The sequence below is a fragment of the Lissotriton vulgaris genome, chromosome 1_1 (genome assembly GCF_964263255.1).
Source record: "Lissotriton vulgaris chromosome 1_1, aLisVul1.2, whole genome shotgun sequence".
Classification (NCBI taxonomy): domain Eukaryota; kingdom Metazoa; phylum Chordata; class Amphibia; order Caudata; family Salamandridae; genus Lissotriton; species Lissotriton vulgaris.
The window spans coordinates 1,313,493,348-1,313,517,955 of record NC_141685.1 but is presented as its reverse complement, the minus strand read 5'-3'; the positions used below and the strand labels follow the sequence as shown (position 1 = coordinate 1,313,517,955).

Sequence of the window (24,608 nt, the reverse complement as noted above, 5' to 3'; positions counted from 1 at the left end):
ATTGTCTTAATTGGTTTGGAGATGCCTGCACCAGGAACCTCATACACTCGAACCCTCTTACTACCTGCGCAGGCTTTGCATTTGCCACAGGGGTAAAAAAAAAACATCTCTGCTATTTTGCCTGTCTAGGGAGTCACTTCTTCGAAATGGCTCCTCACTAGTGAGTCTTTTAAAGATCTTGCCTTTCGAGACGTTACTAAAGGTTTGGATGGAATATCGTCCTTTAGTACTGGATCAGTTTTTAGAATATGCCAGTTTTTATGCAATATTCTTTTGAGGTTATGGGATTCGCTAGTGTATGGTGTGATCATCCGAAATTTACCATCATTGCTGAGTTGTTTATTTACAGGATTCTGCTTAAATAGGTCGACCCTTTTGATCTTCCTCACCTTTGTCAATGTTTTAGATAGAGAGATAGGATCGTATCCTCTTTTACAAAATCTCTCTACACAGCCATGGGCTGCCAGTTCAAAATCCTCATCCCTACTACTGTTCCTTTTCTGCCTCAGGAGTTCCCCGTAGGGGATACTTTGTATCAATCTGTTGGGGTGGTTACTAGCAGCTCTCAAGATGGAGTTCCCTGCCGTAGGTTTGCGGTATAGCGAGGTGTGTAGCCTGTCTTGTTCCACAAACACCCTCAGGTCCAGATAGTAAGCTGTTGCCGAACTGACTGTCCCCGAGAAGTGCAGGTTACAGTTGTTGTCTTTCAGGACCTCGATATATTGATGAGCTTGCTCCAACGTCCTCTGCCACATGATGAAGAGGTCATCAATATATCGGCACCACCTCCCCACCCTTCCTGCCTCATGCTCTCCGACCTGAAGCGCCATGGGCACCCTCTCCTCCCACCAGCCTACGAACAAGTTCGCGTAGGTGGGGGCAAAGCAGGTACCCATCGCGGTCCCAGATACCTGTGCATAGAGTTGCTCATCGAACAGGAAAATGTTGCTTGTCAAATAGAATTCGATGAATTCAAGCAGCATGCAGTTGTGTAGTGCAAACCTAGCGGGCCTTTTGTTCAGGAAGTGCTCTATGGCAACTAGTCCCAGTTTGTGCCTAATGTTCGTATAAAGGCTCGTTATGTCCAGTACCATTATTAGGTATGTGGGGTCCCATACAATGTCTTCAATTTTCTCCAGGAAATCTTTGGTGTCCTTTACATGGGATTTCAACTGGGTTACCAGGGGGAATAGAAAACTGTCTATGAACCTAGACATACACTCCGTCAACCCATTGATTGCTGAAACAATCGGCCTGCCCGGTGGTTCGGTAGCGTTTTTATGTAGCTTGGGCAAGTGGTAGAAAGTGGGTATTGTTGGATTATTACTGCGTAGATAAAGATTCTCTTCACTTCCCAGCATTGACTTTTTATACCATTTATTAACCAGGTCATCGTATCTGCGTATGCCATCTTTATAGGTTTTCTCATCAGTTTTTTCATAATATTGGGTGTCAGAGAGTTGTCTTAGGGCTTCTTTGTGGTAATATTCCCTGGTAAGTAACACCACATTACCTCCCTTATCCGAGGGCTTAATAATGATCCTTTCATCTTTTTGTAGATTTTGCAGAGCACATCTTTCTTGTGTGGTGATATTGTCTCTCCCCTGCATTGTTTTCCGTTTGCCTCTCAGGGTCACTAGATCTTTAAGGACAGTCTCAGAAAATGCATCTATCGCATCCCATGGCATCATGGGACAGAATGTTGAAACAGGTTTCAGTCCACTTTCTTCTCTGTCTTACTCGATTTTCATTGATTCTTGCTCTTCCAATCATTGTGTTACCCTGTGAGCTTTGGATGGCCCGTTCAGTCCTGAGATTTTCTAGGTTTTCAACTCCCCTTAGGTCTTCGCAGGATAATGTATCAGTAGCGGTTAGTCTTTTATTCATTAGTTTCATTCCTTTAGTTGACGTTCTCAATTTGTGATATTTGTGTAATTTGAGTTTCCTCACAAAAGCGTGTAGGTTGATTCTGGTTTGCGTTTACTCAATCTTGTTGTTTGGGCAGAACCTTAAGCCCAGACTTAGCAGATCTTCTTCTGCCTTCGTCAATGTTCTCTCAGACAGGTTAACCACAGTGAGGTCATCTGTCGTCCTTGTAGTTATTGTTTGTTGGTTTCCCTCCTGTTCCTCCAAGTTTGGGCCCTTCCTCTTCCTACCCCCGCTTGCCCTCCGAGTCCTCCTCCTGGTTGGCTTTCGGGTGGTTTGTTCTTGCCGCCTCGTAGCCAGGCCTGGCGGATTACTGTGCATTCGTTGTGAAAAGGAGGAGGGAGGTGGGTTTGTCCTCCCTTTGATCTTCCAGCTGTGGTTTTCTTTCTCTGCTCTTCCACGACTCACTGTCGGTAATTTCAAATTCCGATGTGATTACTGGCGACTCAAGGCCCTGAGCCCTTTTGCGGTCCACCTCTTTTCTGGGTGCGTCGTACTTTTTAGCAAAAGTGAGTACTTGTCCACACAAATTGTCGTTCTCGTCCCTTGTGTATTTCTCCTGTTTCCTTGTCTTGATTTTTTCCTCGTATTTTGCCAATCTGATCTTCATTAGATCTTTCAATGCTGCTAGCTTACTGGCCTCCTCTTCTTTCAACAGTTCATCTTCGACTGTTTGTATCTCCGCTAACGCCTTTTCGCGATCGCTCCAGGCGTATTGGACCAGTATTCGCAATGTACCTTCACAGTACTGGGCTGTGTGTTATGCCCAATCCGTTAGGAGCTGAGGGTCCGTGTTCTCGTAGGAGGGGATGGTATATACCTGTAGACCTCTGGGTACCCTTTTGTCGTCTATGTAACTTTGGAGGCTGGTGGCCTCCCACCACTTACGTACCTCACGCTCGTAGAGACTCTCTAATTTCATCAATAATTCATTTAGTTTCGTTTTTGGCTGTGGTAACGGTGCACTTGCGCATACTGCTGTAGTTTCTTGCTTTTTAAACATTCCCTTGGCTGCATCTCTGCGCGTGCTCTCACAATACATATCCTCTCATGGATTTCACTCGTCGCTCTGTGAAAGTTGGTGTGTGCGTTTACTTGGGTTTACTGTCACCCTGCTGCTAATGCGCCGCTGCTCATTTGCATCTGAACTTGCGCTCTCACCGTGGGGGTATCGCTGCCAGAATCGATCTTCGGATATATGACTCTTCATGCACTCTGTTATAACATAACATAACATACCATAACATAACATAACATAACGCTCTTGTATAGCGCACGGCTACTCGAAAAGAGTGTCCCGGCGCTTTCCACCTGCAACTCAGAATAAAAAACACAACACAGTAAAAAGAATAAGAAAAGAACTGAAACAGAAACAATAAGAACAGCCTAAAGATTAAAAAGCCAGGTCTTCAGGCTCTTCCTGAACTGGAGCAAATTGGCAGTGCTGCGCAGCGAAAGAGGTAGCGAGTTACACAGCTGGGGAGCTTTGCAGCTGAAAGAGCGCCCTCCCGCGCGGGCCTTCCTCACCCGAGGGACCACCGCTTTATAAAGGGATTTCGAACGCAAGGAGCGGACTGGTCGATAAAAGGCCAGTCTCCGCCGCAGGTATCCGGCCCCTGATCCAAACAGAGCTTTGTGCATCAAAGTCAGGGATTTGAACTGGATCGGCTTCCGGATAGGCAGCCAGTGTAGCGCCTGTAGCCGCCCGGAGGCTCGGGCTCGTCTACGCAGGCCAAAAATAGCCCGGGCGGCAGAGTTCTGTACCACCTGTAGGCGCTGAACTAGGTAATCAGGGAGGCCTAGAAAGAGGGCATTAGCATAATCTAGCCTAGAGCCAACGAGAGCCTGCACAGTAATACGCCTGTGCTCCTCAGACAGCAGGGGCAGGAATTTACGGAGCATTTTCAAAATTCCATAACAGGTGCCAGCCAGACCCAGAATATGTGTTCTCAGCGACAGCTGGTTGTCCAGCTTGACACCCAGATTTTTAGCCACCAAGGAAGACTGTGCAGGAGGGCTCATGTCGGACGGCCACCAGTGCTGCCACTCCGGATCGGCAACGCAACCGAAGAATAGAACCTCGGACTTGCTTGAGTTGGCCCTTAGACTGTTCCGTTGGAACCAGTCAAAGACCAATGCAAGACAGTCCCGAATTCTCCCTCCATCAAACTCCTGGTCTTTCCCGCATGTGAAGAGGAGTTGCGTGTCGTCGGTGTAGGAGACGATCAGGGCCCCATATGCTTCCACCAAGGCCGCCAAAGGGGACATAAAGATGTTAAACAACGTGGGGCTCAACACAGAACCCTGTGGAACCCCAACTCCCAGTGGCGGCATCTCGGCAGAGCTCTGGGAAACCCAGACCGTCTGGCGGCGGCCTTCCAGGAAAGATGTGAACCACCTGAGCGCCGTCCCCCTAAGGCCGATGTCATAAAGCCTCGCTAAGAGCGCCCTATGGGGCACTCTATGCTCCCCAAATCTTTGTGTCGTTCTCTTTGCGCGTTGCGGATTGTCAGAGGTGCCCGTCTCTTTATAAATGCTCCCAGTCCCACTGTAGGTCGAGGCACTCGCGGGTGGGTGCGGTTTGCGGTAGTGGGTGCCCGCAAAAACACAGCGCTCAGCTTCCAAGAATCCCTCTCAGAAGAACCGCACTCTTAGACCCAAGTTTGGTGCTCACACCATCATTGTTTTATTTACAGAGCCAACAGACGCGTTTCAGCATCAAGCCTTCGTCAGTGTTAGTCACGCTTCGCAGGTTAGCCTGGGTATTAATGCAATCGCACATTTGGCTAAACATTGTTGATGGACTAAAGACATTGCAGCTAAGTATCGCGCCATCTTTAAACATGCAAAGACATAATTGAATCAGCATTTCGGGTACACATTCCCGTCTTTGCCCCACGTTTACTCAGTGCAATATAATCGGAAATACATTAAAATAAATATCGCAGTGTATCTGCATTGCTCCACGTATTGTAACCTTACGGGGAGATTGGAGGAGCGCAAAGCCTCGCGCCACCTTTTCGAATTTCCGACAGTCCAGTGAGGGTGATTCTTGGAAGCTGAGCGCTGTGTTTTTGCGGGCACCCACTACCGCATACCGCACCCACCCGTGAGTGCCTCGACATATATATATATATATATATATATATATATATATATATATATGTATATATATATATATCCTACTGGCAGTCGCCAGTAGGTAGTTATAGTGAGGATTATTTTCAATGCAAAATCTCAACATTCTATTGTGAATAACTTTGGCGCCGGTTGAGGAATCTGCCTGAAAATTTCCTCTAATTTGCCTTGCGGCGCCCCGGTCCTTCCCTGAAAGTTTGGGGGGGATTTATCAAGCGGGGCCGAGATTAAAGGGGGGTCCCAAAACGTGTTTTCCCCATGTTAATTTCCATAGGGCGGTCAACCTCACTTTTAGTCCGAACGGCTGAATGGATTTCCAACAAACTTGGCAAAATTGTAGGGACTGGTAGCCCGATGTGCCTTTGCTATGTCTCAAGATATGTGCTCCAGTGAATTTTGAGTAATTTAGGTTAAAAAAATATATATATCTATGGGCACGCCCCGGTACGCGCACCGGAGAGCGCACCGGGCGCGCCACGTGATCTGCGCACGGAAAGCTGATTGGCTCTCGGGTGTCTGTAAACATTCGAAACAATCCGAAGCGGCCGCCATCTTGTGTCTCGGTAGGATAGAGACACAAGAGGGGGCAAAAACAAAGGGGGAAATAACCAGAAGGGGGCAGGGTAGACCCCCCTGACCCCTTAGGTTTGATGTGGGGGGAGCCAAAAAAGTTGCTTTTTTTTTAGACATTAGAGGTAGTTCTAAAAAGAACTGTTGTTTTTATTCTTTTTGTTGTTTTATATTTTTTTATTGTTTTTTTGAACATTTTTTCAATAGAACTGTTGGTGACTGAGTGGATGTGTATATAAATGGTGGAATTACTGAATTGGTTGTTGTAACTGGTATGGGTATCTCCACTTTTTTGAAAATGTTAGTTTCTATTTTTGAATATGTGTTTCAAGGGTTACTTTACAGTGAAAGGAGGTCTGTCACTCTGTAACAAGGATGGTGTCATCAGTGATGTCATGAGTGATGTCACTGACCATGTCATGAGTGATGTAATATGTGATGTCATCAGCAGTGCATTACACGCGCAAGTTATAGTGAGTCCAACTAACTATAACGTGGGAATTTCAATGGTTTTATGTCAGTAAAATTTCCAGCTAACTATAACTGGTGTCAAACCTATGGTTTTTTCAGTGAATTTAATAGGTTTTTTAAATGCTAATTCCTAACTATAACTGGTGTGAAACCTATGGTTTTTTCAGTGAATATATATATCTCCACCAGTGGTAAGCTGAATGAGCTGTATTTTATTATTACATGAGGCATACTGACCAGCCTTTCTTCAGACTACCATTGGGATGCAAAATCAAAATGCTCTTTGCCTTCTTCTGTCTTTTCCCGAGCAGAAAAGCTTGGAAGCTCTTCTCATCACAGAATTGGCTAAGTAACACAACGCTGTGATTTCAAAAGCCACCCAGTTCCCTTCACACCACACGATTGAAGCCTGCTCCCTCACTGATCCTATCCATTGCTGTTCTGCGTTGTGCATCTCTTCCAGTGCAGGCCAAGTTTGCAGCTCCTGGCCTGCCCAGGACCCTGCAGCAAGTGAACCAACTCTGTAATTTTGATGTTAATGAAGGCACAGATCTAAAAGAAAAATAGCCCTTAATTATTCCAGACACCCTAGTGGTTTGGCGCATGCCTTTGACAAAACTCTGTGTATATATATGTGGAAGTCTTAAACCTAAATATCCCTCCGCTTCCTCCATGTTGTATGGGGTGAATGGAAACGAAGACCTAGCACCCTGTCTATTTATTCTCCTCTGTGGTTGGTGCAGACGTTTTTCTTTCCATATTCAAACCACGTGAAAACACAGTTTACTGTATGTTGCACTTGGATTACATGAAGATCCCAGTGCAGAATGATTATTGCTAAGTAAATGAGCTGCAGAGCGAGCCTTCGTTTGCTTGCAAAACTGATGCAGGTTGTTGCATTTTGGTTTTATTGCCAATAACTGTTTTTATAAGTGGAACTGAAAATGAAATCCATCTGAAGTGCATATGAAATCATATTTTTCTTTGAATGACATGGATTATTGTCACACTCATTGCGTACTTTTGATTTGTTCGTTTCACTTCCTCTTCTTGTGTTTGTCCCTCCCATGGAGCATAGCTTCTTTACCCTTCTTTTGGTCGGCTGACTTGTATCCCTCTGCTGCTGGCTTTTAGGGAACTTTTCTTTTTAGTTAAGCACTCCATGACAGTTAATGTGTTTTTCAGCTCTCTTAACTGCTTTTCTTCCCCGCCACACGGTGTTGCGCTCTTTCTCTCTCTCCCGCCTCCTCCCCCACACTGTGTTGCTCTCTCCATCATGTGCTGCATTTTCCTCCCATCACCCAGCTTTATTTTTATTTTATTCCCCCATACCTGCTCCCTTCCTCTGCTCCTCCACACTCACCACCGCAGTATTGTTTTTTTTAAAATTTACTATTTTAATTTTTTGGGGAGTGCATGGCAACAAATTGCACCCGGGACTCCAACTTAAAGAAAAGCTCTTTCACGCTACTTCAACGTAATAGTTTTATTATTTACTGATCCATCTCAGATCAGTAAATAAAAAAATGGCGCCCATGTCATTCGAGTAGGAGTGTGCATGTGTGGTGACGCTTGTGTGCTCTTACATTAGGACTAGGGCTCCTGGTTTTATGGTATTTATTTTGTTGACATTAACGTCTGTTTTCAGCCATATTTTTTGTTCACTTTTTCTGCATTTATCAATTTTTTATTTTGTTTACTGTATAATTTAGTCTGCAGTGAGTATTTTTCCACATTTATTTAACCTATAAATTTATACTCACAATTGAATGACTTAAAGTGTTCAGCAGTATCAGTGCAATAGTTATCTGAAAACTCTGGCATTGTAGAATAATATAAATAACTGTGGATCTGCACTTAATTAAATTTAATTAGGAAATCTATTTTCTTTTTCTCATCTTCTCTATCTCTCAATCTGAACAATTCCTGACCTGATGCTCCTGATTGATAATAGAGAAAATTAACCAAAGCCAGCCTATTTTCCGTATTTTTCTGTATTTAAAAATAAATATGGGCCGGAAAATAAATAGGTTTCTGCCTGTATTTTTCTGTAAATATGTGAGACTGGGAGCCCTAATTATGACGCATGCACACACATACAAAAGGACTCAGCTGGGCCATTACACTTTTTTTTTCTTTTAGCCATGCTACATACCATCACCAAAAGACATTCTCAAAGCAAACATGTTCCGTAAGGCAAGACCCATTGATTTTGCTAATGCTTGATAATTAATTAGTCACTGGTTCTTTTAATGGCCGTGCTTGCCACTCCGTTCATGAATTTCATTCCATGATGGCTTCCCTCACTCTGTCCTTAACTGCGTTCTCTCCAACGCAGGTCTAAATGCCTGTGATTGTAGCTGCCTCTCCCTTGTGCTGTCAATGATTGTGTGTTTATTGTTCGTCTGTTAGACTCTCTGCATGCTTCCACCTCAAGGTGTCATAGTTGGACTTCCACTGCCTGCTTGTTGCTGTGTACCCTTTGCAGGTCCCTGTCTCCCCCTGCCACTGGTAATGGTTTCTTGTCAGTATCACTGTCCATCTGTCAGTGTCACTGTCATTGGTGGCTTGTGTGTATGGACTTTGTGTCATGGCGACGCTGACTGTCTGGCCTCCCCTTCGCCCCTCAGTCACCGATTGTCATTAATACCGGTAATACTGGGAACATCAGACCTTTTAGGTATTGCATGGCTTGCTTTCTTCGGAAACATGACATGAATTTCTATTTAAAATAAATGTAAATGATGAATACATGTAAATATTAAATGTAACACCACATTACAGGGATCAGATAAAAAGCATCGGCTGCCTTTGGCATTGCCTCGCTTTATCAGAGTTCCCCCTGCACAGCTCTTCTTCTCGCGGGCAGACGTTAGACATGTTTTATTATTTTATCATTTCATGTAAGCGCACTGTGTGGGAACCGCAGGGATGAAAATTGGACCTACCGGAATACTTGTCCAGGGGCCTGTTTTCAATCATTTCGCAGAGCTAATTAAACGAGAAACGCTGATGTCTGCAGAAAGGCGCACAGCCAGGCCGTGTCCCGTTGGCGCTCTTTGATCTGGTTTCCCAGCGTGTCCTGGGGCAGGGATCTGATTGCATCAAGGAGTCTGCCAGGGCAGAGGTAGACTCGCTGTCATGTATGCTAATTAAAAAGTGTTGTATTGTTTTTTTGTTTTATTTAACCCTGCAGCAGGATCGACTTTTCCACTCTGAGCACCACTGCTTGCTTGACGTTCTTCTTTAGCCTTTTTCTCTGCCCCCTTTTACTAGCACCCCAAAAGAATTAAGGTCAGGCCAGCTCCAGCCCAATGTAAATAATTAATCTATATACATTTTCTTTGTAATGTATTGCTACCCTCCTGTTAGTCATCCATCCTCGGCATTTCTATATTTGACTACTAAGGCTATCCACTAAGGTTCTTGCTTAGAGCTCTGTAGCTATGGACAGCATTTTTCTTCAGAATTCTCTAGCTTCTTTTCTTTTACCAGTTGTATTCCTGTTGAGCCTGTAGGCCTGGACTGCCCTCTGCGGAGGTAGTTTGCAGTTTACTGGGCGATCTGTGAGCTGGCACCGGGCTGAGGACACCAGCCGCTTCACCTAGTCAGTTGGCCACCTCCAGGCGTGGGTGAAGAGGTGGATCACCTTGAATGAATGAGGCATAGAAAGGTTTCTTTAACTCCTTTACCGCAGCACAAATTTCACCGCGGTGCAGGAGTTCTATGAAGTGGGCAGGGCCGCGCCGGCTAACGTACGTGCGCAGCACTACCGAGGTAGTGCTTGCGATGGCCGTTGGCTGATGCACACACGCAAGGGGTTAAACTGAAGTTGCTTTATTGAAGTAAAGGAGCCCAGGTCCTGGCAATCCTCCATCCGTCAGTTCCCAACTTCAACTGGCGTAGTTGGAGTTGTCAACCATGGAGAAGGAACCCAGAACCTGGAACTATACACAAATATATATATATAGCGTGCATGCTTATTAACAGTCAGCATGCAGGCGCATATGTGTGTGTATATGCGTGTCTACCATTACATCATCTCCCCTCTCCTACAGAAGTAAACAGACTTGTGATAATTGCACATGACCAGGAATTATATTAAAATTGAGCTACAACATGTCATAATCTTTAAATCTAGCAGGCAAAGATACATTGCGTGAAGATCTTGAAATGTTAGTGAAATCACTAAATGTGCTTGGGCTATTACCACCATGAAACTGTAGGGAGAAAGTATCTGCTACCAATGCACCTGTGGCAGACGATGAGGAATCTGACACCAAAGCATTTGAGCAGGACATAGTGTCCTCACAAATAACACACTCTGAAACTCTTTCTCCTGTGACCTCATGTACTCAGGTTTGAACTGGACCAACTGTTCAAGTGAAATTTGTAAAAGGTTGTGAGACCCCAGCCTGACAGCTTGACAAGGACTGCAGGTGTGATGGAACCCAGAAATTTGCAGACAAATTGCTGTCATTAACAACCTTCTTGTGTCTACTAATTAAATACGCTTGTTCAGGCTATCATCAATTTGAAGTGGACCTTTGTCAACTGTTGTAACTTTGAGTGGGAGTGAACATTTCGTCTCACCTTCCTTTACTCTATGTGGGTTCCTGATTAATACTAAATCATCCACAGAAAAGTCAATCCCCCTTACATCCTTTTTTGTATCATAGTGTGATTTTTGTTCCTCCTGTTTATGCGAAACCCTCACCTTCACCTGATCGTTGACTTCAAACCACACGGTTTTTCTGTTGGCAAGTATGTCCCTGATCCCATCCAGACTTATTATATTTTTGGGTGTCCCTTTCCTTAAAAGACAGAATGTTGCGATACCAGTTGTACTATGTGGAGTGATAGCAGAAGCCCAAACGTTTTGTCTTAGAAATTCCTCCACTGGTAAGTTATTGGCTATAGCAGTTTGAACACCCTCTTTAAGAAATCTGTTCATTCTCTCAACGAAACCATTGGAGCTTGGAGAATGGAGTGCTACATGTAAGTGTTGTACATGTTGCTTTTGCCAAGAAATCCCTAATTTGCGTTGACGTAAATTAAGTTGCATTATCTGTTATTAATACTCTAGGGGCCCTCTACATCAAAAGTTCTCTGCAGGAATTTCACAACATTGGAAGTGGGTGTAGGGATAAAGTCAAAATATACCCACTTTGAAAAGTACTTGATCAAAACACTGAGGTATTTATGATTAACGGTAGGATTTCGAATGGACTAGCAAAATCCATGACCAGGTTGGACCACACGTCTTCTGGCAATAGAACTGGGTGTAAGGATGTAAGGTGAGTCGTCCATAATTGTCAGAGAGAAGACATGTGCGGCACTTAAATATCCAATTGGCAACTTGAATGTCTAAGGATGGCCACCCAAAAAATTGTTTTATGTTTTTACATGTGGCACCTACACCTAAATGACCAGATTGTGCTGCTACAATGATGTCCTCGCTAATAGGAGTGGGAGGAATGCATTCATCATTCCTTAAAAGCACACCATCGACCACCGAAAGGGCCTCCTGAATTTGTGCAAATGGTTTTTGTTGTAAGTAAATATCTTGATAGATGACAAGGTGTAGCCAAGTGGTATTATCATGTAGAGGTTTAGATTACAACAGTTTTAGTGAGGTTACCAACGATCTTTCTTTTCGCCAACCTTGAACTACAAATTCTTTGACCAACTTTAGAGTTTCATCCTTATCGAGTGCCTCCTTCCACTAAGGTTTAGACACAGTGCAAGTGCCGACAACAGTACCTGCTCGAGGTTGGCCACTATACATTCTACATTGTTCTTAACATCATCCGGCTCCACCTCAGTCAAAGGTAGCCTCGACAAGCAATCTGCTCTGACGTTCTTACCACCAGGAACATGCCTGATTGATAAATTGTACTCTTGCAGGTGAGGCCACAACCTGACTAGTCTGGCGGAAGCCTTGCCTGAGCCATTGTCATCGAGCATGTGGAGCAACAGTTTGTGGTCAGTCAAAAGTGTGAAATGTACGCCCCACAGGAAACTCTTGAACTTTTTTATTGTCCAGGAGCATGCAATTGACTCTCTTTCAATTGTTCTGTAGATTTTCTCAGATTGTAATAGAAGACACGAGGCAAAGGCAATGGTGCACTTCTCATCATGTACCTTTTGTGATAGTACTGCACCAAGACCTATTTGACTGGTGTCGACCATTAACATACACTCACAACCAGACTTGTAAGAAAGTAATGCTGGGGCTTGTACAATTAGCTTTTATATGTCATCCAAAGCCTGAGCAGCAGAAGTATCCCAGATACATTTCTCACCTTTCCTCAACATTCTGCTTAGAGGTTCTACTACAAAGGCATACTTTTGAACAAAACGAGAATAGTACTCAGTCATCCCCACTACAGTGGGTGAATGACTTCACTACAGAAGTTGACCACAAAGAAGCTTATGAACGGCTCGGTCTGTGTACTCTCCTCAATTCCCAGTAATTTATGGCAGGAGTCCGAACGGAGTTGTCAAAGCCATTTCTCCAGATGATGTGCTCTCATCCTTTGCTAAAATCAGTCACCTTTTACCCATGTAGCTGGCCTTCCATCCCTTTTGTATGATTAAAACCAAGTCAGTGAACAAAAAGAAGGAATGAGAGAGATTTTGGTCCAGCACGTCGCGGAGAATCGACCTGTGATTTAGCATGCCTCATTGGTGGGTGAGGGACTGTGCTTACTCTAAAGATTGACTTTGCTTACGTGAATTGGTCTGGTGACCATTATGGAACTGCACACTCATTTGTGGACATGGAGGATGCAAATCCAACTGGCAACATATCCCCCGTAGAGGTGGTTGATGTGGGGGCCACTGTCAACATTTTAGCCTTCCGAGAGGTTTTTAGAGTATTATAGGAGCCACATAGTCGGTCTTTTGGCTTCATGATATGAAAAATGCAGATAAAGTTAGGACCTGTTACACGTTTTTCTTCCTTCCAATCTGATTATAGGTTGGCCAGCTGTCTATATGCAATCTTGTGTAGATTCAGTTAGTACCATTTATTCTTGTGGCCTTCTAAGATGAAAATTACAAGAATATGCTGTGAGCCAGTAGAAAGATGCCCTGCAACCCAGCTGTTTGTGGAGGAAATTAAAGGTGCAGTTTAGTTCTCCTCAGGATGATTGTTAACTATTGCCTGATGGAGTAAGTGCCAGGCAGTCCTCATATTTTTTCCAGTTTGGTGAAGTGAAGTTCATCCATTTTGCATTTAAATAAAAGCCCTATCCAGTTACTTCTACAAAGCTTTTAAGTAGGAAAGTAGGATTAGCAGTTTAATTGCTGCCTATAAACAGAGATAAAAACATATTGTTAGTTTTTCCTGAAAAACTCTTATTTCTTCCTTTTCAGCTTTGCAAGATGTTCTTCCTGTTCCCTGACCCGCATTTTAAGAAGACGAAGCACAAGTGGCGAATCATTAGCCCCACCCTGCTAGCAGAGTACGGCTATGTGTTGCGCACTGGGGTAAGTTCAAGAGACTCACTAGGGGCCATTGGTGCCATGGCATCTGGGTACTTCAAACACCCCTACTCGAATGTGTTGTGGTTGTGTTAGGCTGAGTTGAGGGGACGCGTTCACAGAACTGGCTTATACTGTACCCATTCGATCAACAAGTGGAGCGTTTGCAGCAGTGCAGCTCACTTCAAGAGCCATCAGATGCACTTAGTATCTACAGAGGGTACAGATATTGCTACACTTAGTAACAGTTCCACTGGGTACAGGCACAGGGAAATCATGCTGGTCAATCAAGGTAGGACAGATAATTTGACACTAAGTGGCATTGTCCTTTGAGGGCTATTACTGGGGACTGTTGCCAGTAGTGCAATATAAGACTTCAGAGACTGATTCTAAAGTGCATGGCTAGCACTCCTCACATCTACAATGCAGAGACTGAAGTAATTCAGAAGAGTTTTAGTATGAGGGAATGCATTGCTGGGTTCAGAAAGGATCTGTGCAGTGGGTTTATCAGTTCCTCTTGTTATGATAGCAGCATTCTTTGTAGAAAGGCGCCGTCTATTTTAAGTAGTTTCTTTGATCTAGAAGTGGTATCTTTAACAATGAGATAGGTTGGTTGTTAAAATAAGAAGATGTTACTTTGTGGCTATATATATCTCATTTTGTCTGGTGGTCTAGTAAAGACTGCTGACATTAAATGACAATATCTTTACATATTGTCTTTGGTTACACCATTTTGTGGATTTGTGCGTTAATTTACTATTGTCTTAAATCCCTGAAGCCTTTTATAAAAACGAATATTAATTTGGAAGAATATACTATTTTTCGAGCTTTCTAATGGATCAATGTAGTGGCATGGTGGTGTATAGGAGGCAACAACTGCTGTGTTATGTGCTGGCTGAACTTTTCCCCATTTACAGGTTGTGCTCACTTCTCCGAACTGACATCCTGGCCTTTATGACTACATATTTTGCTGTCTGGTCTGTCCTGTGCAGTGCTTTCTGCTTTTGAGGCAACTATTTCTAGATAGCAGCTGTATAAGATATCAGACAACTGCTTGAACACTGAGGTGTGTTTGCTGCCTAATGCGTGTTGTTTTGGGTTTTTTTTTACAACCTGGCCGAGCTCCCTACATTTTCAGTCTAACACAAGACCCCTTGCTTCTCTTAGTTTAGGTAATGGCCACCCTGAGGTGCACGTTTCATTTGAAGAAATTGCTCTGACAGTTCTTTTTCCTATAGAGACAATCAAGTCTTCTTAACGGACTTTGTACAGCGTACATATACTTTCAGGCTTTTGGATGTGCTGCACGATCTCACATAGCACCTCCTTGTAGCCATCATCTCCCAGCGATAGTTGTTGGTGTGTCTATGCTCACCCCAGAGAGAGACAGGACTGTCCTCTTTCTATATCCAGTGTAGCCTCCTCTTAGTGCACAGGAGGCACTGTTTTTGCAGTCCATGTGAACTTCCTTTTCCTACTGCTTTACTCAATCTCCTTACATGGTGGTCCGTTTCCCAGATGATGATTACCTCTCTTAATCACTGGTGGGCCTCACTTGGCATTACGCAGTATGTCTAGAATAGATAAAACCTTCGCTGCTTTTCCTGCTGTTCCTCTAATATAAAGTAAAATATCTTGTAAATGGCACCCACAATGACAACGTCCTGACAGTACATATTCCGAAACTGAGATTTATCCATTTATGCATCAATCAACTAGGATGAGATTACTTGACAGATCCCGGTAGGTCGGGTAGGCAGACGGTGCTGACCAAGGCATTAGGAACCTTAAACTCCTATGGTTCCTCCCCCTTGAAGTAAAACCTACCGGGTACTGTTGACACCTAGACACTTTTGACTATTAGGCAAGAGTTGTCCAATACAGGTAGTACAACTTTTCAAACTGACACTTATCTAGGTCATGTTTTGTAGGATAGATGTTTACCACTAGGTCCTGAAGAATCGCAGCCAAAAGGCACAGCGAGAAACATGTTGACCTCACGATAAATCTGTAGTCCTGGATCGACAATTGGAATCCTAGTTTCCAGCGATCATAGGCTACCCACTGTTTATAGCTGTGACAGGGGACCACCAGAATAAATTGATCTCAGGTACCTTGTGTCACATTTTAACTCACTTACCTACACTATCCGCTCCTTCCTCCCCTTCCTGGCCCCTCACCCGCACTTCACCCGAGGCAGTTGGTAAAAAGATCTCCGTCAAAGAGCCCCTCTTTGAGGTGAGCCCGTGGGGCATTGCACCGCCTGCCCGACGAGGAGCAACCGCCAATGATGAAGCATGACACTCGCAAGGGTGTGTGAGGCCATTAAATACCAACATATTGGATTCCCAGGCTAGCCATCCACTGAGCACTACCTTCTCTCCCTTTGTGACCACGCTTCTACCCCTTATAACTCTCTTCGCGATAGGAACAGCCGAGTCTTTCTTTGCCTTACATTGTCCCTATGGGCTCCGACTGTGGCTGGACCTTCCATTCTGAGGTCCTTGAATGGTAAACTGAGCCCTAGGATCTTGACGTGATCCGCCCCTCCCCCCTTTTTTGATACATTACTTGACATAATGCACAAGGTTTGTATATAGATACCCACCTTTATGAGGATTAGTTTGTCCTCTGGAGGGTGCAATCGTATGCCTCATGGGTGGGCTAAGCCTCACCTCCGTGTCCCTAATAGAATTGGAACTTTTCGTTATGATAGCTAGGTAATGTTTCATTCTATGTCGGGACTGGAGGCTAGGATTATGCTGGTTTAAAGCTTTTGTGTAACCAGCAAAGCCATTTTCGGAATTTGTTTAAAGTAGAACCTTTTGAAGGTAGAGTCTGATGACCAGTCTGCAGCATTAAGGAAAGATTTCAGGCGGGCACCAAGAGAGAATACCTTCGAAGCCATGGCCCTCGAACTGAGTGATCTCTGAATATGCTAGTATCAAGTCCAGCTTCATGCATAGCCCACTGAACCCATCTTGCGATTGAAGGTGAGGAGAGACCGCTTTATAAGGTTTCCTGAGAGCGATCAACAATTGCCTCTTACCATGGGGCGGATGACCGCCGTCATATTCTCACAGTGTTTTATCTATCTTACTACACAAATTTTGGTAATCTGGAAAAGAAGGGTTAGAAACCACCTGAGAGTTACATTCCCCTCCCTCCCATCGGGGATAAATACTGTACCCGAAATGGCCAGTGCTCTGACGTCTTATACTCTTGGACCTGAGATTAGGCATAGTGGAGTAGCTAATGTTGCTGATAATTCCTTCATAGACAGATCTTTATTAGCATGCCAAGACACGAAAAGGTTAATGACGTAATTGACGCCAGACCCTGAGAGGCCAAAAAAGCAAGAAAATTCAGGATATGCACAGCGTCTGCCCCTACTGGATCCAGATGTCTTTGGTGACACTAGCCGAGTGATTCCCCACTGGATCCCATAGGAGATCTGGAAATAGGGGTAGAGGGATTGGAAAATCCCAAGAAAGTTCCAGAAGAACTGGATACCAGACTTGCGATCTCCAAATTGGGGTCAGCCACACCAAGTCTGCCTTCTGTCTCCGTACTTGGGCCGAAAGGCACGAGATCATCACAAATGGGGCAAAGGCATATCCCTGTTCCGAATGCCAGTCCTGGAGGAAAGCGTCTGTTGCTGTCCCCTCCGGGTCTGGCCGCCGACTGAAGTACCTGGTAAGTTGTTGGTTCAGACATGAAGAAAAGAGGTCCACAGAGAAGAGGACCAGCTTGGTCAGAAGAGCTTGAAAGACCGGTGGGTGTAGTTGGCAAAGGCTTGTGTCTTTCAGGTGTCGAGAGTGCCAATCGGGCACCTGGTTGTATCTCCCTGGAAGTTGTTCCACGGTCACCAACACCTGATTCATGAGACAGTAGTCACAAAAGCTCCGGGCTAGGCCTGATAGGATCTTAGAGCGAGAGCCCCATGATGATTGATGTAGTGTACTGCTGCTACATTGTCCATCTTGAGCAAGACACAGCACTTCACCTGGTCTTTTGTCCAACATTTGACTGCAAACGAGTCTGCCAGAAGTTCTAGGCCGTTGATGTGCACGGATTTTTCTTGAAAGGACCCTTGTCCTTCGGAGAAGTCCACACATCTCGCGTCCTAGCCAATACAGCTGGCGTCAGATTTTATGACTAGGTCTGCTAGAGAACTGAATATCGCTCGGCCAATCCACGCCACCAAGTGGGCCAGCCACCAGTGTATATCTTCCTGGGATTTCTCCGTTAGCAGGACCATCTGAGAAAATGTGAGTCCTTTCTGGAGGTGGAAAGCTTTGAGGTGTTGTAGTGCGCAGTTTTGAAGGAGCCCAGGAAAGATCATTTGGATCAAGGATGACAGAAGTCCCACCACTTGCAATTTGGTGCAGGGACGTGGAGGGGTTGACTGCTAAGCGGCACAACTAATTGTTGATCTTGTTCATTTTCCTTGAAGGAAGACTGAGGGTGGCTCAGACTGAGTCCACCACAAAATTAGAGGAACACCAGCGATTCAGTGGGAATCAGGCTTGACATCTTATCATAGATGATGAAGTCGAGGGATTCCAGGAAAGAGTCCGTCATCTGCAGATGTCACAAGCAGCTCTGGGGGCATTGGTCCTTTAGGAGAATGTTGTCTAGATAGATGATGAGGCGGACGCCATGGGCCCTGAGGAACTTCTCCCCTGTGCGCATCACTTTAGTGAAACACCATGATGCAGAAGAACGGCTGAATGGGAGAATGCTAAACTCGAACATCTGTCCCTGGCATTGAAATTGGAGGAATCGGCGGTGGGGAGGAAAGATCAGGGCGGTAGGCATCCTTGCGATTGAGCACGCCATCACATCACAGGAGGTCCCTCAAGAGGTGAATGCCCTCCATATTGAAGTGGCGGTAAACCAGCCGCTCGTTGAATTCCTTCCGATTGAAGGCTGGTCACTGTCCCTTTTGTCCACGACAAAAAGATTGCTGAGGAAACCTGCAGGGTGGGGAGCCCTTTTGGCTATCCCCCCTTTGTGGAGAAGGTCCCCCACTTCTGAGTCCACTAATGTGGCCTTTGTACTGAGAAGACCAGCAGGATAGGGGGTTTCTTTGGATAGGTGAGCCGTAGAACTCGATGTTTAAACCTTGAATAGTTTGTAGCACCCACACGTTTGAGGTAATAACTGTCCAGTTGTGAGAGAACTCTCGTAACCTGCATCCCCACCCCCCTGGGTCAGGCATTGATGAGAAATTGGCTGTAAGGAGGAAAGATCAGGGCAATAGGCATCCAATTTTTTGGTTAAAGGAGGTCCCTCAAGAGGTGAATGCCCTCCATCTTGAAGTGGCGGTAAACCAGCCACTCGCTGAACTCCTTCCGATTGATGACTGGCCGTTAGCAGCTGCCTCTTTTGTCCACGACAAAAAGATTGCTGAGGAAACTTGCAGGTGTGGAGAGCGGTTTGGGCAATCCCCCTTTGTGGTGCAGGCCCGCCACTTCTGAGTCCGCCAATGTGGCCTCTGTAGCTGAGAAGACCAGAAGGATAGTTTTTTTTTTGGATAGGTGAGCCGTAGAACTCCATATTTAAACCTTGAATGGTTTGCAGCACCCACACGTTTGAGGTAACAACTGTCCAGCTGTGAGAAAACTCTTGTAACTTTCCTCCCCCAGGTTGATGAGAAAAAGGAAGAACACTCACCTTGAGTGATGCCTTGAGCACTGCCGCCTCTGTGATGCCTATTGTGCCCTGTTGTCGGGGGTAGCTCCTTGTCAGATAGAAATTCCCAAACTTGGAGGCATCTTGGTATTGTTCACTTTTATGACTGTAGCCTCCGCCGGGGGCTGAGGGTTGCGAGCAGCTGGCTGAGCGCCCCCTGCCTCGGCAGCTCCGGCAAAATCCCAGGGTGTGAAGGTGCGTTTTATAGATGTCTGTGGCTTATCCAAGGAATTGAAGGTCTGAACAAACCTGCCCAGTTCCCTGATCAATGGGTCACCAAATAACCCACCTTGGGCAATGGGGCCCTCTTCTTACGTGGCGAGGTCCCCCGATTTGGGGTCAGTCTTGATTAGCGAATGGCGTCTCGCAGTTGAGATGGCACAATTTGCGCTCCCCAAAAAGATATGGGCACTCTGGACCCATCCAGACAGTACCTCTGGTGAGATGAAGGGTACCTGACGCATTGGCGTCCTCAACCATATCTAGGATGCATGATAGTGGACCTGCTATTTCCAGAAGCTTGTCCTGGCAGACCCACCAGGATCTGTCAATCCCTGTTTTGGGATCACGCATAAATTTCCCTAGGAAGGTGGCCATGCATTTGTCTATCTCCGGGGTTAGCGCTGTCTTATCACCCAGAAATGAGCAGGGGGATTCTGCTCGGAGGCGGTTTCTTACCTCCTTATCTAAAGGCTTGTGCAGCCGTTTTGTGACATGAAGCACAACCTTGTCGACCGGGACCCACTTGGCAGAGCGTGGGTGGAGCAGCTGCTCCCGGTCCAGCATATCTGAGATCCCCTGCGGGGCATTACTGGCAGGGGCATCGGATGGGTTGGTTGGGGTGAGGGTCGCAGTGGCCGAGACCATGTCTCTGGCTTTGGGTCGGAGTCTGAAGGTCTGTGCCCTGTTGGTGAGAGGGCGGGCTATTAAGGGAGGGGTATCCACTGCTAGCAGAAGCCCCAAAGGGCCTGGCACCGGCAAGTTGGCTTCCCAAAGGGTGAGCGTGGTCTATGAAGGCCCTCTTCAGACGCTCAAAGGCATCTATGTTGACGCCGGGGTAGGGGATCCCTTTTGTGCTTGGGAGTCGGTGCAAGCAAAGCAGGTGTCCCGAGGTAGAAGGGGCATGAACCCCATAACGTATTCCTGCCCAGAATGGGTGTTTAAAGCAGAGATGTGACGCCACGCCATGCCACTCATCCGGAGTAGGACTTACTGGGGTTACCAGTATCAATAATAGTGTACTGGGCCAGAGGGAATAACGACCGCTGGGTCATAAGGGAGGATTGTATTCTGGCTATCACTCTATATCATATGTAATCTTTGTCACCTGTGGCAGATGGATGCTGCCTGGATATCTCTGCTGAATTGTTTTGCTGCTTTGTGAAAAAACAATAAAAATATATTTAAAATAATAATAATAATAGGGTACTGGAGTCACCAGGTGGGTACAGAGGGAATTTACAGCAGGTGGGAATCGCCCAGCTAGTAATGAAACTTCCCTAGGGGGTAATGACATCGTAAAGAGCTCTACAGGACACAGCTGCACCCGTAGTAGTATGAGGAGGTTAATGTTACACCAGGGCTGGTGTCAGAAGCGCTATGAGCAGATACCTGAGCAGACTCTGATATGGGGCGTAATGCTCTATGCGAGGGGCACAAGGAAAACGTTGGCAGGGCCTTGTATGAGGCACATAGGCTATGGTAAAACGCTCCCAGTCAGTCGCGCTGTCACTTTCCGATCAGTTATCTCTGAATGAGAGCACGCGTCCGGGAAGACCTGCTAAAAAGAAGTGTTAGTATAGCGTTGCACGCGGTGCCCTCTGGTGGTCGGAGGACTACACCGTGTGCCCTCAAGCAACGTAGTGCAAATCTGATAGTGCCAATATCGGCAACATTCACCATTCTCATACAGCAACACATAAATCAACCACACAACACCTTCTTAGTGGAGAAATTTGCTGCAGGTTTATTTGAATAACCAATATGCCTACATGGTGAGTTACCTTACGGGCGATCCCAGGGCAGGCCAACCCCTATAGTGCCTGCCCACCTGATGAGCCAAATTGCGTCGTGGCCGTCGCCAATCGGTGATTACCAATCATTGGGAGTGGCTACCCCTTCCATCAGTGGACCGCCAGTCCACTCCCTTGCTCGCGCTTCCCAAAAGGTGGGCGGAGCGTTCCAGGCGGCCCCCGGTTGCTCAGACCCACAACCGCCCGTAGGACTAACGGGGCGCCGTAGTTCTTCCAGGGGACACGCTAAGACATCCCTCTGTATCCTTGGCTTAGCACCCTTGTTGTGCTGCTGCAGTATAGTACCCTTCTGTACCTTGCAGACTCTGGATCGCCCTGTAACTCCTCCTGCAACACAAAACAATAAGTTCGATTTTCCCCTTCCCGTACCCCTTTTCGGCCGTCCGCAGGGTAAGCGGTAGGGCGGGAAACAGCGCGACGGGCAGCGGTCAAGAGACTGCCCACTGGGCGGGGGAAGGTTTTGTACCCCTGTCCCCCTCCCACTGCCGGAAAGTGACGCGGCCAGCAGACCCCTTTGGTCTCTCGCCCAGGGAGCCTGGGCAGCCAACTTCTGTGCCTTCCTGTGGCACGAAGAAGGCCGCCCTGTTGGAGGGTCCCCTACGGGGCCCCCCGGGCAGCCTTGGCATAGTGCCAATATCGGCAACATTCACCATTCTCATACAGCAACATACATAAATAAACCACACAACACCTTCTTAGTGGAGAAATTTGCTGCAGGTTTATTTGCATAACCAATATGCCAACATGGTGGGTTATCTTGCGGGCGATCCCAGGGCAGGCCAGCCCCTATGCTGCCTGCCCGCCTGATGAGCCAATTTGCACCGTGGCAGACGCCAATCGGTGATTACCAATCATTGGGAGGGGCTACCCCTCCCATCAGTGGACCGCCAGTCCACTCCCTTGCTCGCGACCCCCAAAAGCTGGGTGGAGCGTTCTAGGCAGCCCCGGTTGCTCAGCCCCACAACCGCCCGTAGGACTAATGAGGCGCCGTAGTTTTTCCAGGGGACACGCTAAGACATCCCTGGGTATCCTTGGCTTAGCACCCTTGTTGTGCTGCTGCAGTATAGTACCCTTCTGTACCTTGCAGACTCTGGATCGCCCTGTAACTCCTCCACAGCTCTGGGGGTGGCCACCGTCACAAGCAGGGCCCCCACCCAGGTAGGCATCTTTACCTACATCCTGCTGATTCCCGGGCCTCTCCCAGGACTAGCAAAAACAAGTCCAAGCCCTTACTGGACTAGAGGCCAGCATGCCCCTACTGGACAGGTGCCCCCATCCTTTTTCAACTCTGTGGACTTTAGCCTGATAAACCCAAACTCCCTCTGTTCAGGGATGGATGCATAACTTACACCAGGGGGAATTCAATTCTGGCAGCAAGACCCTTCTACTCTGGAAAGTCAAATCCTTGCCTCCCAGCTGTCAGACTTCTAGTGGTAAGAGGGGAGACACCCCCCGCCCTCCTCCCCCCGGGCCACTGCTTCTAAAGAAGCTGTTCCAGTGCCTGCACAAATACACCACCCCTCTCAGGGTGGCTTACGGCCGGCTGTCCCCTTAAATGCCTTGGGATTTGCATTGCCCCACTTGTTAGCACGTCCTGCTGAGTCTGCAACTCGGAGGGGGACCCGGTATCCGTGGTATCCTCCTCGCCCAGCCCTTCCTGTATATGCACCCAGGGTGGGCAAAACAACAAGTTTGGTGTTGGTTCAATGTTAACATTGCCTGGCTGAAGAGCAATACCTTTGACAAGCCACTCCTGGTAAGGAGTGCCAATGCGGATGGAAGTAAGAGTTATCAAGCCCGCCTTTCTTCCTCTCACCCAGTAACTGTGTATAGCACTTGTCAGAGTATGTCCCTTGCATTCAGCCAGTCACCACCCTAAGTGACGCCTTGCCCTCCCAAGCTTCTGCTAGGATACCAGGAGCAGACAGGACAGTGTGAACCAGAGGGGAACCATAAGTACAAATACCTCCCTTCTTCGAATAGTGGGAATGCAAGGGTTCTTTAATACTTTGTAGCCCATTTGTGGTTAACCCACGGGTTTCCCCAATCTTATGGCCCATAGCACACTTGTTGGAAGACCATTTCCTCAACCTGCATGGCTGCCATCCAAGGCTAAAGGGCAGGAGAAGTTGCACATGTTATTGTTACTCAACTCAATGGTACTTGTTTCATCAACCACCAAAGAATGAACAGCTAAGTGGACTTACCAGGAAGTGAACCTGTGACCAGCGGTCGAACCCAAGCCCCATTCAGTTCTGCCACTCCACATGCCTGCGAACTTGCATCCCAGGGCAGACTTCAGGCACCATAACCCATACTTGGACCTGCCTGAGCTAGAAACACACATCTAAAAGGCCTGCCAACCAGCTAACCACCAACCTTGTGGTCGAAATTTTCGCTGACCACTCCCCAGGTAAATTTTCTAAACTGAAGCAACTGGTGACCTGCCAACAATATAATCCATTTAACTTTAACTATGACTGCCAAGTGTGCTCTGTTAGTTCTCCGTATAAGTGCTTCATCCCCTCCATGTCAGCACTAATAAGGCAACCCGCACTCTCTTGGGAATGGCACAATCACGCCCCAGCTGGCAGAAAGTGCATATTTGTGTGTAGCCCACGACCTTACGTTTATCACTGACGGTATACCAGGATTATTTTGAAACTTAACTGGTTCTACAGCTGAGTGCCCGTTGCACCACCACAGGTATGTCTTTGCCTAATCAGTTTCTGGCTATAAAGTTTGATGACACTGCCAGCTCCAATTCCAGGCGATTGCAGCACTTATTAAAGTCCATTGCTAACCTACTCTCAGGCACCATAGAGGCTGTAAATTTAAAGCCCCTTAACATGACCATTAGATAAGCCCAACAGGGACCACGCATGTGAAACCGCCCAGGTTTACTTTGCCACGTGCAGTAGTGCAGCCACAATTCGCCGGCATCTAATCGGAGCAGTGCCCTGTTCTGTGCAGTCCCCCCCATTGCTTCCACTGTGTACCTCTGCCTGATGTGTGTGACCTAGGTACACGGTCCCCTTGCATGGCGACCTGCCAGTGAGATAATACATCACATAACCCAAAAGTACCGCTAACTTCCTTTAATAGAATCTTGCCTGGCATTCCTTCATGCCCAGATATACCAAGTGAAAATAGCTGACTGTCAATTGACCAGCCCAAACTTCAAACCCACCGCGACAAGATTAACCTGTCCCAACTTTGCGGAAACAACAAATAAGCAGGATCAGCCATAAATTAGGGGATCCCCGGCTGTACTTTAAAATTATG

The 24,608-nt window shown here is 46.5% G+C and overlaps 1 protein-coding gene across 1 annotated transcript in view; it reads left to right on the top strand.

Moving 5' to 3' along the window:
- The window catches only part of METTL1 (methyltransferase 1, tRNA methylguanosine), a 185,532-nt gene that overhangs the window by 133,413 nt on the left and 27,511 nt on the right, over nt 1-24,608 (top strand). Inside the window, exon 4 of the mRNA XM_086936524.1 lies at nt 13,486-13,599. Within this exon, the coding sequence (XP_086792650.1) occupies nt 13,486-13,599 (114 nt within the window). The remainder of the gene's footprint in view (nt 1-13,485; nt 13,600-24,608) is intronic.